The sequence below is a fragment of the Cervus elaphus genome, chromosome 9, assembly GCF_910594005.1.
Source record: "Cervus elaphus chromosome 9, mCerEla1.1, whole genome shotgun sequence".
Lineage (NCBI taxonomy): Eukaryota > Metazoa > Chordata > Mammalia > Artiodactyla > Cervidae > Cervus > Cervus elaphus.
Window position 1 is genome coordinate 10,047,634 of NC_057823.1, and position 18,593 is coordinate 10,066,226.

Sequence of the window (18,593 nt, forward strand, 5' to 3'; positions counted from 1 at the left end):
AGGGACAGCTGTGTGAAAATCCAAGGGGAGAGGATTCCAGGCAGTGTGAACAGCCTGTGCAAAGGCCCTGAGGCAGCCCTGACAAGTTTGAGCCAGAGAAGGAGACCAGTGTGGCTGGCAGCACAGGCAAGGAGGAAAGCGGCCTGCCACAAGCGAGGGAGAGGGTGGCAGGGCCAAGCTGAGCAGGAGAGGAGTTTGGGTTTTCTTCCAGAGGGAGCAAGAGGCCTTGGCGCAAAGCGTGGCTGTAACCTGAGTCATGCTGGGCTGTGTGCATATTGAATGAATAAACTTAATTTGTTAGAACAGTTCTAGACTCAGAGAAAAATTTTAGTAGATAGAATGAGTTCCCATACTTTCCATCTTCCCTAGATGCAGTTTCCCCCAGTATTAACACCTTGCATTAATGACGTACATTTGTTATCACTGATGGACCAGTGTTGCTACATTATTGTTAACTGAGGTCTATTGTTTACATTAGGGTTCAGCCTTTGTGTCGCATAGCTTATGGCTTTGGACAAATGTACACTGTCACCTACCCACCATTAAGGTGTCATACAGAATAATTTTCTGCCCTAAAAATCCCATGGGCTCTGCATAGTCATCCCTCCCTACTCCCAGCCCCTGGCCACTACTGATCCTTTTACTAGTTCTGTAGTTTTGCCTTTTCCAGAATGTCACAGAGTTGGAATGCTGCCTTTTTCAGATTGCTTCTTTCCCTTAGGAATATGCACTTACATTTTCTCTGTGTCTTATCCTGGCTTGATAGCTCCTTTCTTTTTATTACTGAATAATATTCAATTGTCTGCATGTACCACAGTTTTTTTTTTTTTTTATCCCTGTTTGTGATTTAAGATGGAAAAGTAAAGAGAACAGTGTAGCAGAATGTGGGAATTTCACAATTTCCAGCGCAGGCGCAATTAAGTTCCATCTGGATCCTGCAGTGTTTGAAATTTCCCTCTGGCTGCTCTGTACAGAGCATGTGATGGGACAAGATCGGGCTGGTGGGGGTGGCGGGAGCCACGAGGTGCCAGGCTGACACAGGGGCCGTGGGAGTGTAAGGAAGAGGATGGATTTGGGGTATCTGGGAAAGAGAGTGACCAGGACAAGCGGATTCGTAGGTCTGGAGTACATTTTTCGGTTAATATTTCAGATTTTGACAATTTGCAGAGGCAGAGCCTAGAGTCACTTGATTTTCTTTCTTTTTTTTTTATTGTGTTAAAATATACATAACATAAAATTTGCCATTTTAACCATTTTAAGTGTGCAGTTCAGTGGCATTAAACACATTCATATTGTTGTGCAGCTATCACCACCATCCATCCTCATAACTCATTTCATCTTGTAAATCTGAAACTCTGTACCTGTTAAAACTCAGCATTCGAAAAACTAAGATCATGGCTTCCAGTCCCATCACTTCATGACAAATAGATGGGGATACAGTGGAAACAGTGACAGACTTTATTTTCTTGGGCTCCAAAATCATCGCAGATGGTGACCGCATCCATGAAATTAAAAGACACTTGCTCCTTGAAAGAAAAGCTATGACCAACCTACACAGCATATTAAAAAACAGAGACATTACTTTGCCGACAAAGGTCTGTCTAGTCAAAGCTATGGTTTTCCAGTAGTCATGTATGGATGTGAGGGTTGGACCATAAAGAAAGCTGAGCACCAAAGAATTGATGCTTTTGAACTGTGATGTTGGAGAAGACTCTTGAGAGTCCCTTGGACTGCAAGGAGATCCAACCAGTCAATCCTAAAGGAGATCAGTCCTGAATATTCATTGGAATGACTGATGCTGAAGCTGAAGCTCCAATACTTTGGCCACCTGATGCGAAGAACTGACTCACTGGAAAAGACCCTGATGCTGGGAAAGATTGAAGGCAGGAGGAGAAGGGGATGACAGAGGATGAGATGGTTGGATGGCATCACCGACTTGATGGACATGAGTTTTAAGCAAGCTCCGGGAGTTGATGATGGACAGGGAGGCCTGGCATGCTGTCGTCCATGGGGTCGCAAAGAGTCAGACACAACTGAGTAACTGACTGATACCTATTAAATGCTAACCCCCCGTTCTCCCCTCCCCCCGGACCCTGGAATCCACCATCCTACTTTCTGTCTCTGTGATCTGGCTACTCTAAGTGCCTCATAATAAGTGAAATTGTATAGTACCTGCCTTTTTGTGATTGGCTTATCCCACTCAGCATAATGTCCTCAATGTTCATCCATATTTTAACATTTTTCAGAATTTCTTTCCTTTTCAAGGCTGAATAATGTTCTATTGTATGGATATACTGATGTTGGCAGGTGAGAGGACCTCAGTCCTCATCTTCTTTGGAGAAAGAATTCCACAATGAGAGTTTGTAAAGCAGGCATAGTTTATTGGAACCACAGTATGTGCAAAGAGAACAAAGAAGCAGTTTATTTAGAGCAGAACCAAAGTAGAAATACACACCCAGAGAAGGATGCGGGCATCCTCCTTGATGGAAAGTGTGCCAGAGAAGTGATTTAAGTCACTTACATGCCAGAGAAGTGATTTAAGTCACTTACATGGGAGTCGTTTTTCCAGGTGTTTGTTTTCCTCTGGCTGGTCTTGCTTCATTTCCCACATCTGTCCTGACCCAGGGCCCTTCCCAATATGCACATGAATCTTTTAACCAAAATGGATTCCAGTGACTTGACAACAACAACATGATAATTCTATGTTCAATTTTATTTTAGGAATCACCATATTGTTTTCCACAGTGGCTGTACTATTTTCCATTCCCACCAGCAGTGCACAAGGGTTCCAATTTCCCTGCATCTTCACCAATACTTGCTGTTTTCCGTTGTTTTGTTTTTGTTTTATAGTAGCCATCCTGATGAGTGTGAAGTAGGGGAACCACTTGATTTTGAAGAGGATGGATTACTCTTTCATCTTGAGTTGGGGCATTTCCCTTGCTGACAGTTCTGCTGTTTGTCCCTCTTGGCTCCCTGGTTTCCATCCGGTGGTTCTTCTGAGTTCATTTTTTCTTTCATTCATCCCCCAGCCCCATCATCTCCCATTCAGGGTGCACTAGCAGCAGTTGGGCTGGGGGATGGGGCGAACAAGCGACAGGCTGCAGGGATATGGGTAGACAGAGGGAGGGCCTGGGAGTCTAGAAGCAGCCAGCTCACCCAAGAGTGGAGGGGCTAAGTGCTAGTGGAAGTGCTGGGAGGCTTCCTCTGAGAAGACACCCCTGGGTTGCACATTGAGAAGACTTCTCAGTGAACACTGAGAAGACAACAAGTAAGACTTCATCCTGTAAAGAAAGGAAGTAGGAGCACTCTGCATTCAGGACCTGGGTAACTGAGTGACTGAATGGATTTGTGGGATGTTTTCAACTGCAAACAACGTAAAAATGGCTGAAAAAGGAGTTCTGAACATCAGTTCACACCGCAGAGCTGAGGAGTCTCCAGGACTGGCCAGTCTGGCAGCCTGACAATGCACTTGGGCCCCTGGTTCTTTCCCTTGGTCCCTGTGGCTGCTCCTTGTGGTAGCAAAATGGCTGCAGCTGCTCCGGACATTGCCTCATGTGCCCATTCCAAAGCCATTTGCAGACCTGTGGACTGGAATACTCATGACTGTGGCTGACTAGGGCTACAGAGGAGCCCAAGTGTCCAGGGTACCTGGTTGCTGGTTTTCCCTGGGATCTCTCAGCAAAACTGGGGCTCTCTTGGGGAATGGTTATGGAGGAGCAATAAGGAAGGTCTTTCACACACAGTGGTGATGGGGGACTTGACCGGCTCAGAAAAAGGTGCTTCCCAGGTGGGAGGGAGTTAACAGGGAAGATAGGCTGGATCATCAGGCCCTGCTGGGTGCCCACACACTTCCATCAAGTGCTCACAACAGTGCAGACTGGGCCTTCGTGTCTTACAGAGGAGGAAGCAGAGTCTTGGGTGATGTGGGGAGTGTACCACAGTCCCTCAAGGGGCACATGGGAGGTGACTCTGTTTTGGGACAGCCCAGCCTGTGGCTCTCTCAGCCTGTACCCCATCCTGTTTCAGGCTCACGGCCTTTGTCCTGAAGTCCTTCGCCCAGGCTCGCAGCTTCATCTTCATTGACCCTCTGGAGCTGGAAGCCGCCAAGGACTGGATTGTCCAGCAGCAGCAGGCAGACGGCTCCTTCCCGGCAGTGGGCAGGATTCTGAACAAGGACATTCAGGTCAGCAGCCTCTCAGCCTCCTCCAGGAGCCCTGGCCTTGTGCTGCTTGATCCCTGGGTTTGTCTGCGGCCAGTGGGGTTGAGAGGCTGTCCCCTCCGGTTGGGGTGAGACCCACAAATCCTCTTACAGGGTGGGATCCACGGCACAGTCCCACTGACGGCCTACGTGGTGGCCGCGCTCTTGGAAGTGGACCCAGCCTCGGAGGTAAGTGCAGGGGGCCCGGGAGATGCTGGGCTGGAGGAGCGAGTGAGCAGTTCCCCCTTGCCAGGCAGGCTGGCCATCTTCAGCTTCTATTTCTTCCTTGCTGTCCTCCTTCTGTTCATTAATGGGACATTTTCATGCTTTCCAATGGTCACAGTTCTTGTGACCTGAGCACTTACTGTGACCTAAGCAGATGCATGAGAGATTCTGGCGGTAGTCATGAGGGACACGTGTGTGTCCCTGAGTTTGAGCCTTCCCAGGGCTGTCCATAGCCCCCAGCCCCCATTTGGAGGATCATTTGAGTCTCAATCATTATCCTGGACCTGTGGGCTGGCTTTAGGAAGCCTGGTACAAAATGTTGGATGGGACTTCCCTGACGGTCCTGTAGTTAAAGACTCTGTGCTCCCAATGCAAGGTCTTCGGTTTGATCTTTGGTTGGGAACTAAGATCCCACATGTCATTCAGTGCAGCCAAAAAATTTAAAAAAAAATTTTTTTTTTAACTTATGAATGCTTCGGGGGGGAAAGGTCTAGAACCTTTGGGGACAGTTAGTACTGGACCCAGCAGCGCTTAGATGTCCCAAGGAACTCAAGGGTTGTTGTCACTTCTGTGAGGCTGTCCCAAGTGGGAGTGGCATGTTCCCTGCAGAGGGAGCTCCCAGGATAGACAGATCTCAGCCGCCAGACTAGGGATTCCACCATCCCTCACATCTGTGCCAATTCTAAAACCTCTGATGATGAATTGTCCTTTGTGGCGCTTCTCAGATTTTTCCGCCTCACAATGCAGATCTGTAACTGCTGTGTCTAGAGTTTGCTGGGACCTAAGACCCTCCGTGTCCCACATGCTTTGCCCGGAGGGCCCCTCACTTGCCTTGTGTTAAGCGGTTGGATTGGGTTGCCCGAAACCCCAACCCCCTAAGTCGGCTCAGGTTGCTGTCACAAAATACCACAGACCAGGGGCTTAAACAACAGACCTTTATTTCTTTTTTTTTTATTTTTATTTTTTTTAATTTTTTAATTTTTTTTAATTTTTTTATTAGTTGGAGGCTAATTACTTCACAACATTTCAGTGGGTTTTGTCATACATTGATATGAATCAGCCATAGATTTACACTTATTCCCCATCCCGATCCCCCCTCCCACCTCCCTCTTCACCCGACTCCTCTGGGTCTTCCCAGTGCACCAGGCCCGAGCACTTGTCTCATGCATCCCACCTGGGCTGGTGATCTGTTTCACCATAGATAGTATACATGCTGTTCTTTTGAAACATCCCACCCTCACATTCTCCCACAGAGTTCAAAAGTCTGTTCTGTATTTCTGTGTCTCTTTTTCTGTTTTGCATATAGGGTTATCATTACCATCTTTCTAAATTCCATATATATGTGTTAGTATGCTGTAATGTTCTTTATCTTTCTGGCTTACTTCACTCTGTATAATGGGCTCCAGTTTCATCCATCTCATTAGGACTGATTCAAATGAATTCTTTTTGACAGCTGAGTAATATTCCATGGTGTATATGTACCACAGCTTCCTTATCCATTCATCTGCTGATGGGCATCTAGGTTGCTTCCATGTCCTGGCTATTATAAACAGTGCTGCAATGAACATTGGGGTGCACGTGTCTCTTTCAGATCTGGTTTCCTCAGTGTGTATGCCCAAAAGTGGGATTGCTGGGTCATATGGCAGTTCTATTTCCAGTTTTTTAAGGAATCTCCACACTGTTTTCCATAGTGGCTGTACTAGTTTGCATTCCCACCAACAGTGTAAGAGGGTTCCCTTTTCTCCACACCCTCTCCAGCATTTATTGCTTGTAGTCTTTTGGATAGCAGCCATCCTGACTGGCGTGTGAGACCTTTATTTCTTGTTTAAAAAATTGTTATTGGAGTGTAGTTGCTTTACAGTGCTGTGTTAGTTTCCACTGAACAGCAAAGCGAATCAGCTGTACACATACATATGCATGCATGCTAAGTTACTCAGTTGTGTCTGATTCTTTGCGACCCCATGGACTGTAGGTTCCTCTGTTCATGGGATTCTCCAGGCAAGAACACTGGAGTGGGTTGCCATGCCCTCCTCCAGGGGATCTTCATGACCCAGGGATCAAACCCACGTCTCCTGCATTGGCAAGTTGGTTCTTTACCACTAGCGCCAACAGGGAAACCCACATGTACATATATCCCCTCTTTTTTGAATTTCCTTCCCATTTAGGTCTTCCCTGGTGGCGCAGATGGTAAAGCATCTGCCTACAATGCAGGAGACCCGGGTTCGATCCCTGGGTCGGGAAGATCTCCTGGAGAAGGAAATGGCAACCCACTCCAGTACTCTTGCCTGGAAAATCCCATGGACAGAGAAGCATGGTAGGCTACAGTCCATGGGGTCGCAAAGAGTCGGACATGACTGAGCGACTTCACTTTCTAGGTCACCAGAGCATTGAGTGAAGTTCCCTGTGCTATACAGTAGGTTCTCGTTAGTTACCTATTTTATACATAATAGTGTATATATGTCAATCCCAACCTCCCAATTTATCCCCCCTTTCTCCCCCTTGGTGTCCATTCATTTGTTCTCTACACTGTGTTTGTTTCTGCTTTGCAAATAGGTTCATCTGCACCATTTTTCTAGATTCCACATATATGTGTTAACATACAGTATTTGCTTTTGTCTTTCTGACTTAACCCACTTTGTGTGACAGTCTCTAGGTAAATCCACATGTCTGCAAACGGCACACTTTTGTTCCTTTTTAAGGCTGAGTGATATTCCATTGTATATATGTACCACATCTCCTTTATCCATTCCTCTCTAAGTGGACATTTAGATTGCTTCTGTGTCCTAGGAGACATTTATTTCTGATGGTTCTAGAGACTGGAAACTCCAAGGTCAGTGTTCTGGTTGATTCAGTTCTTTTTTTTTTTTTTCAGCTCAGTTCTTAATGAGGGGTCTCTTCCTGACTTGTAGTCAGTCATCTTCTCTCTGTGTCTTCATGTGGCCTTTTCTCGGTGTATGACCATGAAGAGAGGTGGGATGGGGAGAGAAGGAGAGAGAGACCACTGTGGCCTCCCTTTAAGCAGTCTAATTGATTATTGGGGCTGCACCCTCTCGTGTGTGTGTTAGTCCATGGGACTCTCCAGGCAAGAATACTGGAGTGGGTATTCTTCCTGACCCAGGAATCGAACCAGGGTGGCCTGCATTGCAGGAGGACTCTTTACCGGCTGAGCCACCAGGGAAGCTCCACTCTCTTGATCTCATCTAAACCTAATAATCTCCCAAAGCACCGGCCCGCCCCCTCCACCCCTGCCGCAACCACTGGGGGTTAGGCTTCAAGATACAAACCTGTGAAGGGGAGATACAGATCCAGCCCCAAGACTCCAGAATGTGATTGTATTTGCAGACGAGGCCTTTATGGAGGTAGTCATGTTAAAACGCGGACTTTAGGGTGGGTACTGATCCAGTGTGACTGGCAGCCTGGGACAAGGAGGACATCAGGACGCAGAGACCCTCACAGAAGGAAGATGCTGTGAAGATACAGGGAGAAGACGGCCAGCTGCAAGCCAGGAGAGAGGCCTGGAGCAGATCCTCTCCTTGTGGCCCTCAGAAGGAACCGACCTTGCCAACACATTGACCTCAGACTTCTGGCCTCCAGATCCACAAGACAAGAAATGTCTACTTTAAAAAACAAACAAACAAACAGTATTTACTTATTTATTTGGCTGCACTGGGTCTTAGTTTGTGGCACACAGGATCCTCAATCCTCTTTGCAACATTTGGGATCTTTAATTGCTGCATGGAAACTCTTAGTTGCAGCATGTGGGACCTAGTTCCCTGACCAGGGATCAAACCCAGGCCCCCTGCATTGGGAATGTGGAGTCTTAGCCACTGGACCACCAGGGAAGTCCTTAAATTCATGAATGTTTTGAGTCACTCAGTTTTCCATTTAACCTATATGACTGGGCAGCCTCTCTGAACTAAGGCCATCACTGGACGATGGACTTGGTTTCTGTCCTCCAGCCGCTCACAGTGTGGGGTAGGAGCATGATCAGGGTTGGTGGGCTTCCCGGAGGAGGTGACAACTGAGGTGAGGCTTGGAGGATGAGGTGGGCCTGAGCTGGGAGGTCTTAGAAGCCAGCCTGATGATCGAGTGGTATGGGGCAGGGCAGCCAGGGCTCTCCCTGCTTCCTCCTGAGTGTCTCTGAGTTGAACGATGGTGCTCAAGCCTTCATTTGCAAAAAGCTGGCACCAACATATTAATGAAAGAAAGGGAATGGGGTTTGGAAAGCTGGGGCTGTAGGCAATCATGTATACAAAGTGAGGGGCTGCAAGCCATCCAGTGGTTTCCCCGGGCATGCCCCTGGGACTTTCGGGAGGGTGGTCTGCATGGTGAAGGCTGAGCAGCCTCCCGGGGCTCCGCGTCCCACCCCACCCCCACCCCACCCTGCAGGAGGAGAGGGGTGCCATTGCCAAAGCCAGACACTTCCTGGAGTCCAGCGCATCCCTGGTTACGGACCCCTACAGCAGCGCCCTGACTGCCTACGCGCTGACCCTGCTCCGCAGCCCTGCAGCCCCCGCTGCCCTGCGAAAACTCCGCAGCCTGGCCATCACCCAGGGTAGGTGCCCTTGCCCACCAGCCCAGCAGACAGCGTGGCGCCAGCCCAGCAGGCCCCAGGAAACAGCTCATGGACACGTGCTTGAAACTAAGGAGGCGTCCTTGGCTCACTCTGTTTTGTTTACTCATTTATTTGTTGTTGTTTAGTTGCTAAGTTTCGTGTCCAACTCTTTTGCTAACACTTGGGCTGTAGCCCACCAGGCTCCTCTGTCCAGGGGAGTTCCCAGGCAAGACTACTGGAGTGGCTTACCATTTCCTTCTCCGGGGGTCTTCCCCACACAGAGATAGAACCCGCGTCTCTGGCATTGGGAGGCAGATTCTTTACCACTGAGCCACCAGGGAAGTCCTTGGGTGTGTGTGAGTCGCTCAGTCGTGTCTGACTCTTTGCTACCGCATGGACTGTATCCCGCCAGGCTCCTCTGTCCATGGGATTCTTCAGGCAAAAATGCTGGAGTGGGTTGCCTTTCTCTTCTCCAGGGGAGCTTCTTGACCCAGGGATCGAACCTGGGTCTCCTGCATTGCAGACTGATTCTTTACCGTCTGAACCACCAGGGAAGCCTTTACTCATTCATTACTCATTCATTATCGCCTCCATTAGTGACTTCATTTGACAAGTTGGCTTGAGCCTGAGCATCATTTTCTTCCCTAATGAAACAGAGGATGCTACCCCAGCCCCCACTGGGGAGAAGAGTGCTCAGGAATCCCTGGTAGAAGATCTCCCAGGCCTCCTAGAAACCATCCCCAGGCAGAGTGCTGGAGGCAGGGGAGGGCTGCAGCCGGACCCCACCCTGCCCCCCCATTGCTGGGTGAGCCTCAGAAAACCTCTTCCATCTGGTGGTGTCCATCTCCTCAACTACAAATGACTCCCCATTGTGTTTGGGGAGCCCCAGTCACCAAGCTGTGACTTCTTGGAATGTCTCCAAACTCAGTCCCCTCCCACTGCCCCGTGGCCTTCCCCAGTAGCTGCACTGGGCTCAAGCCTCCATTCACCTTCTCTGCTTAAGAAGAAGAAAAAAAAAAGAAAAATTACTTAAAAAGCAAAATTCTAAAACCACCCAATTGAATGATGGTGTCAATTTAGCACTAAATGCTCAAGATCTGAGGCCAGGAGGGCTGATTTCTCTGTGGTTTGAGGGCTTTTTATACTTCACATGAGCTTAGAATCCTTGGGGTCTTTGGAAATAGGGAGTGACTTCCTGGGGCCCAAGGGAGGATAACCCGGGCCTGCATCAGGGCCCCAGCCAGAAGGGAGACTTGATTAAGGATGTCTGCCAGGGATGCAGAAGAGTAGCCATTGATTAATGATGTCTGTTGGGAGTTCATAAAAGCAACCACGGATTGGTAATGTCTGCCAGGGCTTCCCTGGTGGGCTCAGTGGTAAAGTATCTGCCTGCAGTGCCAGAGACACAGATGTGGGTTCAATCCCTGGGTCAGGAAGATCCCCTGGAGGAGAGCATGGCAACCCACTCCAGTGTTCTTGCCTGGAGAATCCCATAGACAGAGGAGGATGGCGGGCCGCAGTCCATGGGGTCGCAAAGAGTCGGATGCAACTGTGGTGACTGAGCAACCAGGGGTGCAGGAGGGGCTGGATTTGACCCTGTAGTTGCAGATCTGAGATGTAGCCCCAAGGCCCTTACTGTCTCCGCCATCTTTCCCTGGTACCCTGTCCCACTGGGGTCCAGCCTCGATCTGTTCTGGCCTTGCAGATGGGGTGACCCACTGGAGCTTGACGGGTTCCCGGGATGTGGACAAGGATGCGTTCCTAAGCTTCAGTGACGGGGTCTATCAGACAGGTACTGGCCACCCCACCCCCAGTGCCTGCTTTGGGCACTGGGTCCTGGGTCCCAGCTGGCCTCTTCCGTTGCAGTGGTCTCGGCCGAGGTGGAAATGACAGCTTATGCCCTGCTGACCTACACCCTCCTGGGAGACGTGGCCACCGCCCTGCCTGTGGTGAAGTGGCTGTCCCAGCAGCGGAACGCCCTCGGGGGCTTCTCTTCTACTCAGGTGCGCCAGGCAGAGCCAAAGGGAGGGGCTGAGGTCTGGGTGGCCTAGGCTCGGGACTCAGAGCCCTCTAGGAAGTTACCCGGTGCATCTAGTCTTAGGACAGCTCCTTACCTGCATCTCTGTGAGCATGAAGTCCAAGAGAGGATGGAAGGATGGGGCTGAGGGATGGATGCGCCAGGCTCTGGGATAGGGACCAGCCCCTCCTTCAGTGGAGATGCCCCCCCAGCTGCCTGGGGTCCCCAGCTCTGTGGGTGTCTACACCGGATCTGCTTTCCATTCCAGTCACAGGAGTCCCTGGCCTTAGTGAGGGTTCATGGAACCCCCAGTTTGGGTCAGACTTCCGGCACAGGGTGGAGGCACTGTGGCTGACCCCCTTCTGGGGCTGACTTTGGTCTCCGGCTCTGTCCCCCAGGACACCTGCGTGGCTCTGCAGGCCCTGGCAGAGTACGCCATCTTGTCCTATGCGGGCGGCGTCAACCTCACCGTCTCCCTGGCCTCCACCAACTTGGACTACCAGGAGACCTTCGAGCTGCACAGGGGCAACCAGAAGCTTCTGCAGATGGCCGCGGTGCGTGTTCCCAGGACCGGGGTTGGGGGGCAGGGCAGCAAGAGTGGCCCCTCCTCGCTGCCTGTCTGTCCGGGTGTGTCTGCAGGTGGACGGAGGGGAATCGTAGCATCTTCTCTCCCCAGATCCCCAGCCTCCCCACGGGGCTGTTTGTGAGTGCCAAGGGTGAAGGCTGCTGTCTGATGCAGGTGAGGCTTCGGGGAATGGGGAGTGCTCCCAGGGGACCCTGGAGGGCTCAGTATCTGGCCAGGCTGAGTGGGGTGGCTGTGTGTGTAAGAACCACCCTGAGACAGCCTGTCAGCCCCCTGAAATGTCACCACTATGGAGAAGGAAATGACAGCCCACTCCAGTATTCTTGCCTGGAGAATCCCACGGACAGCAGAGCCTGGTGGGCTACAGTCCATGGGCGAGCAAAAGAGTCGGACATGACTTAGCGACTAAACCACACCACCACTGCCCCAGGCAGAACCCAAGGTAGATGGCAGTGTGTCCCCTTGGGTGAAACTGCATCTGGTTCTCCGTTTGGTGGTCTCTGACCCTGAGCAGAGCCCCCTGCTTCACCCTCCGCTGTGGGACTTGCCTGGTGGCTCAAGGTTACTCTCCCAGCCAAGGTCTGAATGCAGATGCCTGGCCTGGACTCAGCCTGGCCGTCCCTGAGGCCCCTTAGTCAGCAGGCTCAGGATTTTGTTGTGGGACAGACTGGCTTCCTGAGCTTTGGCCAGTGGTCAGAGGGCAAGTCAGCCAGGAGACCCTTGTAGCCTGACCTTCTCCATCTGAAAAATGGAGCCCAGACAACACAGTGGATAATAGGAGATCGGGAGCCCAGTATGTAGACAGACCTGGGCTTGAGACATGGAAGAATGGGATGATGGTTGTACCTATACCCTCAGGACTAAAGGGAATGATGACCATGCCCAGAACTGTCACCAGTATCACCAACCTCATCGTTCTAGCTGTCCCCCACCTTCTCCTGCCCCTGTCTTTCCCCTCTCCACCCCCACGGCCCCTAAGCCTCTGCCCTCCCCCACCCCCCAGATTGATGTCACCTACAATGTGCCTGACCCGGTGGCCAAGCCATCCTTCCAGCTGCTTGTGAACCTCCAGGAGCCTGAGGCTGAGCAGCAGCGGCCCCCCTCCCCTGCCTCCTCAGCTGATGATGATGACCCAGCAGCAGACCAGCATCACCAGGAGTACCAGGTGACCCTGGAGGTCTGCACCAGGTGAGGCTCCTGCCCCGCCGGCTGGCACCCCCACCTGGGTGATGTTTTGTAGAGTGATGCTCTCAGCTAGGAACCTCTGGGGGACTTACCTGGCCCCATAGATGTTTCCCCGACTAGAGCCAAAGTTGTGGCTGACCAGCCCCCGTGGTCCTTATTCTGATTACAAGACACACCTCAGCAGTACCCATTAAGAAACTAAGAAGGATGAGATTTCTTACTCACAGGTCCTGGACGGTACTCAACCCTCCTGGGGGTCACACGGTGAGGTCACCGGCAGAGAAAGAGAGAGAAGTCATGGACTTGTGGTTCTGCCTTTATTGAAATCTGAGGGGAGGGGTGTGCCTAGGGTTTTGTGGATTCACTCTTTATTGGTGAGTTCAAAATATAAGAACGCTAATTGAGGTGCAGGAAGGGGAAGGCAGGGTGACCCAAGTAGTCAGTTATTTAAATACCCAGGGCTATTTTATTTTGGCTGTCCCACATACTGACCAGGGATTGAACCTGTGCCCCCTGCAGTGGAAGCACAGAGTCTTAACCATTGGACCATCAGGGAAGTCTTTCATGGGTGGGGGCAGCCTGTTTCCTTACCGGTTGTTTTATTAGTTGCTGTCAGTATCTTTATTCAAGATGAATGTCTTTGAAATGAATCCCTTTGCAATCAAAAGCTTACACTACAGATGATTTCTGACATGAGTGAAATAAACGGAAGTGCTTCTGAATGGGTGCAGCAGACTGCAGTGGCAGATGGGGTTGGGAGGGACAGCTGTTTGTAGCCCTTACATGACCCACCCGCCCCAGGTGTGACCCTGGAACCAGTTCGAGGAGGGTCCTCGGGAGGAGGGGGTGCAAGCAGCTGCCACAAAGGATGCTCACTTCCATGGCAATGCTGGGGGGACCCAAAGGTGGTTGGTAGGTGGTTGGTAGGTGGTTGGCAGCCATGGAGCTGACTCCCGTCAGAGCTGCCCAGGTGCCGTCCTTAACCTTGACCCTTAACCCTCACGTGTCCAAGGCCACCCCCAACTTGGGAGGTTCTGAAGAACAAGCCCAACTGGGCCCAAGCCCTAGAGCAGCGGGCTCCCCAACCATTTCCGGTTGGCAGTGAGACTTGGGGTGGTACCACTCAGCAGGGCTGTGACCACCATCTAATTGGGTGGAGGAACACGAAGCAGCTGGGCTGGGCCTGGCACATCCGCTGGGGACACCTCTGCTCCTTCTCAGACCGGAAGAAAGTAACCGTGTGCCGGCCGGGCCGGCATCTCTTAGGCCCCGCCTCCATAGACGCCTCCTCTGCCCATCCCGGGGGCTCTGGGCACCCCGCCCCCTTGTGCCCGCGGTCTGCAGGCCCCTCACTGAGTATCAGCCTCCCTGTCACCAGTGCCCGGCACAGGGAGGGTCTGGCACGTAGCAGGCCCTAGAGGCAGTATTCACCCACTGCCTCCCCCATGTCACAGAAGGGGAAACAGGGCTGGCCCTGGGGAGCAGCTGGGCTCCCTCAGCCCCACAGAGCTTGTTTCCCACACCAGAGGTGGTTGTTGCTCAGTCGCTCAGTTGTGTCTGACTCTTTGTGACCCTGTGGTTTGTAGCCCACTAGGCTCCTCTGTCCATGGGATTCTCCAGGCAAGAATACTGGAGTGGGTTGACATTCCCTTCTCCAGGGGATTTTCCTGACCCAGGGATCAAACCTGTACTTCCTGCGTCTCCTGCATGGGCAGGCAGAATATTTACCACTGCGCCACCCAGTCGATACCCCTTCAGACTTTGCTCAAACTCATGTCCATTGAGTCGGTGATGCCATCCAACCATCTCAACCTCTGTCACCCCCTTCTCCTCTTGCCCTCAATCTTTCCCAGCATCAGGGTCTTTTCCAATGAGTTGGCTCTTTGCATCAGGTGGCCAAAGTATTGGAGCTTCAGCTTCAGCATCAGTCCTTCCAATGAATATTCAGAGTTGATTTCCTTTAGGGTGGACCTGGATCAGGCCAAGAACACTTGGCAAGGCCTTTCCCTTATGGTTTCAGTGTTTCAACTGTGAAATGGAATGACCAATGACCCCGCCAAGGGTGTCTGTGCAGATGGGCTGCCAGCCAGACCCAGAGCAGGCTGGAGAGCTGTGGGGACAGAGCGGACCATGAATTCCACTGAGGGGCTTGAGTTCAAGGGCCCCTCTTTCTCTCCTTTCATTGACAGGTGGCTGCATGCAGGGTCCTCCAACATGGCGGTCCTGGAGGTGCCCCTGCTCTCAGGGTTCCGGGCGGACGTCGAGAGCCTGGAGCAGGTGAGGGGGCGCTGGTGGGCAGGGGCTGGGCAGCGTCTGTGGACCTGCCCTGGTTGCAGATTCCTAGCCCTTCAGAAAGTGGGGTTGTGCTTTTGTTTTTGCCTTACTTTCTCCCGGCAAAGTTGGTGCTCCGAGACTGGCCATCTGCGGAGGGGCAGGTGGGGAGGGGTTGGGTCTCTCCCGGAAGGTGTCACTCATTGGGCCATCTGTGCTGTTACCCATGAGACCGAGGATGCTTGCACTTTGGGGATGACGTGGGGTGCCAGAGAGTGCTTCCAGAGACTTGCCAGCACCCTTTGCTTAAAGAGAGACTAGCCCCATTTTGCATGTGGGGGAGATGGTCACCAAGAAGGGGAGCAGCCTTGCCGAGGAGGTCAGCAGTGTGGGGAGGCTGGAGCGCCCTGCATGGGGGTGGGGGTGAATGGTGCAGGCGAACCAGGAGCAGGAGGCAGGGCTCAGTAGGTGCCTCGGGGACTTGGCCTGGGACTGAGACTTGATCGGGGGAGACTGTGGCAGGGAGGTGGAGGCGGGCACTCAGGACAGTGACACCCAGCCTTGAATGCCCTCTCAGGGGTGCTGGCTGCCACCCCCTGGCCCAGCCCATGGGGACTTGCTGGATGCCTGTAGGCGAACTCCTCAGCCTCTAGGGCCTCAGCTCCGCATGGGTCCAGCCCACCTTGGGCCCTTGGAGATTGGAGGACGAGAGTACTGGGCGCAGAGGGGCGGGCAGATCCTGACTCTGGCTTCCTTGCCAGCTGCTCCTTGACAAGCACGTGGCACTGAAGAGGTACGAGCTGGCTGGCCGCAGAGTGCTCTTCTACTTTGATGAGGTACTGTGGGCTGGGGCAGCGGTGGGCGGAGGCCTCCACAGCAGTCACATTGGCCAGGGCATAGCCTCCATGGCCTATTAATGGTTCTGGCAGTGCTCTCATACCAAGAAAAAGAAACTGGAAGAGTCAATTCATGCGGAGTTGGCACAGCTGCCTGCTCTGTGCCCCAGCCAGCTCGCTTTGGTGGAAAAAGTTAGGAGGGGTGTGGAATAGTATTCAGGCATCAAAATGAAGCACTGACTTTCTGAATCTCAAAAACACGTGGAGTTGAACAGACAGAAAGCAGATTGGTGGTTTCCAGGGTTGGGGGGATAAGCAGTGGGTGCAAGTGGGGATGCCGTTTTTTTATTCTCCTTTTATTCTTCTTTTCTGGAGGATAAATGTTCTGTTGGTTTCTGCTGTACAAGGAAGTAAATGAGCTGTATGTATACATATATCCCCTCCCTCATGGACCTCCCTCCCACCTTGCCCCCATCCCACCCCTCTAGGTCACTCCAGAGCACTGAGCTGAGCTTCCTGTGCTATATTCTACATCAGCTTCCCACTAGTATCTGCTATACACGTGTATTTATGTAGTGTATTTATGTCGATCCTGATCTCCCAATTCGTCCAACCCTCCTCTTCCCCCCGTGTCCACATGTCCATTCTCTACCTCTGCATCTCTATTCCTGCCCTGCAAACAGGTTCATCTGTACCATTTTTCTAGATGGAAAAGTTCTACAGACAGTGGTTGCACAAGATTGTGAATGTACACACACACACACACACACACACACACAGAGGACGTGCACCTGCCATGGTGAGTGTGGGAGATGAAAGACCAGCTGAGACACTCCCCACGTGGGTGGAAGGACCCACAAAATCGAAATAAGATCGGGTTTCTGTTTCACGCCTCCGGGGCACCCCGCAATCAACCAGTTCTGGGTTCACACTTTGGGGCATCATAGAGCACAGAGGCCAAAGCTCAAGTCTCCAGCCCTAGTGGGCCCAGCCAAGCCTGAGCCTGCTCGCTGCCCCCGCAGATCCCCAGCCGGTGTTTGACGTGCGTGCAGTTCCGGGCGCTCCGGGAGCACGTCGTGGGCAGGACGTCGGCGCTGCCCATCTTGGTGTACGACTATTATGAGCCTGGTAGGCCCGCGTCCGCCACCCGCAACCCCAGCTCGGTCCCTTACCCTGTCACCCGTCACCTGGTCACCCTTCTCCCTTGGTCCCGCAGCCTTCGAGGCCACGCGCTTCTACAATGTCAGCGCTCGCAGCCCGCTTGCCCGGGAGCTGTGCGCGGGGCCTGCGTGCAACGAAGTGGAGCGCGCTCTGGCCCAAGGCCCCGGTGAGTGCGCGAGGCCACTGCTCCTTCCGAGCACCCGCCACCCCAACACGACCCGTGGGCCTGGGGGAGGGCTGCCCATTTGGAGGGAGTCGTCAGGCAGAGGAGCGTACAGCGTGGTAAAAGGAGCAAGGCCCGGCTCGGTCAAGGACACGCCTTAGCCGACCGGGTTGGAGCGCGCAGGCAGGGTAGAGGAAGCAAGGATTAGAGGGGTGGGAGTGAGCAGCGGAAGGGGGCGGGGTCCTAGCTGGATGGGGGCGGGGCCTATGGTGAGGGGCGGGGTCTAGCGGGGTGGGAGGGGCGGGCGTAGAGGCCGGAGGCGCGGAGGGGAGCCCTTGCCTCCCCTCCCCCACAAGCCAGAGGGTGTCCGGATCCAGGGACCCAAGCTGTGAGCGCAGACTGGCGGCGGCGAAGGGCGGAGTGGAGTTCCTCGGAACCCTTTTCTTTATTTTCCAAACTTCTTGAAATGAATTTAGGTTGCATTTAGTTCAAAAGTTTTACTTTTAAATTTTGTTTTCGTAAATACTAGGCAAATACTTGCGTGAAATTCCACCAGGTCAGGGCTCAGGGCTTCCCGGGCATTATCTCCACTCTGTGGAGCGTGGTTCTGGCCCCTAGGGACTTCTCCATCCCAGGCCCAGGGAGAGGCGAGGGCCAAGTGGGGAGCTTGGAGTTCCCAGGGCCCTGACAACTTCGTCTCGCCCGCCAGGCTGGTCCCCGGAAGAGCGAGGTCCTGTGGCCGTTCCGGAGGAGGGGGTGACAGTCACCCGCTGTGGCTGCGCCCGCGCTTGCAGCATCAGCGGGGACCCGGTGTGCGGCTCCGATGGCGTAGTCTACGCCAGCGCCTGCCACCTGCAGGAGGCCGCCTGCCGCCGCCGCGTGAGATTGGAGCCCGCGCCCCCTGGCCGCTGCGCGCTTGGTGAGGACCCACCCCACGGCCGACCTCGGGGGCCCCATCTTCTCCATCATGCCACCTCCTCTCATCACCTCTTTGCGTCTGGGTCAGTTTGCACTGGGCTTCCTTGGTGGCTCAGCGGCAGAGTTTGCCTGCAATGCAGGAGACTCGTTTTTGATCCCTGGGTGGGGAAGATCCCCTGGAGGAGGAAATGGTAACCCACTCCAGTATTCTTGCCTGGAAAATCTCATGGCGGGCTACAGTCCATGGGGTTGCAAAAGAGTCTTAGCAACAAGAACCCTTTGCATCTCCTCCATCTTGGTCAGGCTCTCTCCAGCCCCATCCCGACCTGGTGCTTTTCTGAATCTCCCCATCTCTGATTTCTGTGTCCCCTTCCCCACCTTGAGAACTCACCTCCTGTCTGTTGCTCTGGGCCACACATCTTTCCTCGAGCCCTCTGGCCATTCAGATCCTCTCCCTCCAGTGCCTTCCCTACTGACTCAG

General features: G+C 52.9%; 1 protein-coding gene across 3 annotated transcripts in view; it reads left to right on the plus strand.

The window, feature by feature from the left end:
* Window positions 1–18,593, plus strand: part of CPAMD8 (C3 and PZP like alpha-2-macroglobulin domain containing 8) — a 99,906-nt gene that overhangs the window by 77,396 nt on the left and 3,917 nt on the right. For 2 of the 3 annotated variants that reach the window (XR_006342590.1, XM_043911077.1), the window contains exons 28-40: window positions 4,027–4,183; window positions 4,313–4,387; window positions 8,813–8,978; window positions 10,684–10,770; window positions 10,845–10,981; window positions 11,394–11,549; window positions 11,672–11,734; window positions 12,582–12,766; window positions 14,953–15,040; window positions 15,796–15,870; window positions 16,893–16,998; window positions 17,087–17,197; window positions 17,904–18,113. Coding sequence is in view for 2 of the 3 variants with exons in the window: in XM_043911077.1 (XP_043767012.1) it covers window positions 4,027–4,183; window positions 4,313–4,387; window positions 8,813–8,978; window positions 10,684–10,770; window positions 10,845–10,981; window positions 11,394–11,549; window positions 11,672–11,734; window positions 12,582–12,766; window positions 14,953–15,040; window positions 15,796–15,870; window positions 16,893–16,998; window positions 17,087–17,197; window positions 17,904–18,113 (1,616 nt within the window). In the remaining variant the exon portion in view is untranslated. The remainder of the gene's footprint in view (window positions 1–4,026; window positions 4,184–4,312; window positions 4,388–8,812; window positions 8,979–10,683; window positions 10,771–10,844; window positions 10,982–11,393; window positions 11,550–11,671; window positions 11,735–12,581; window positions 12,767–14,952; window positions 15,041–15,795; window positions 15,871–16,892; window positions 16,999–17,086; window positions 17,198–17,903; window positions 18,114–18,593) is intronic. The other variant, XM_043911078.1, reaches the window with a different exon arrangement.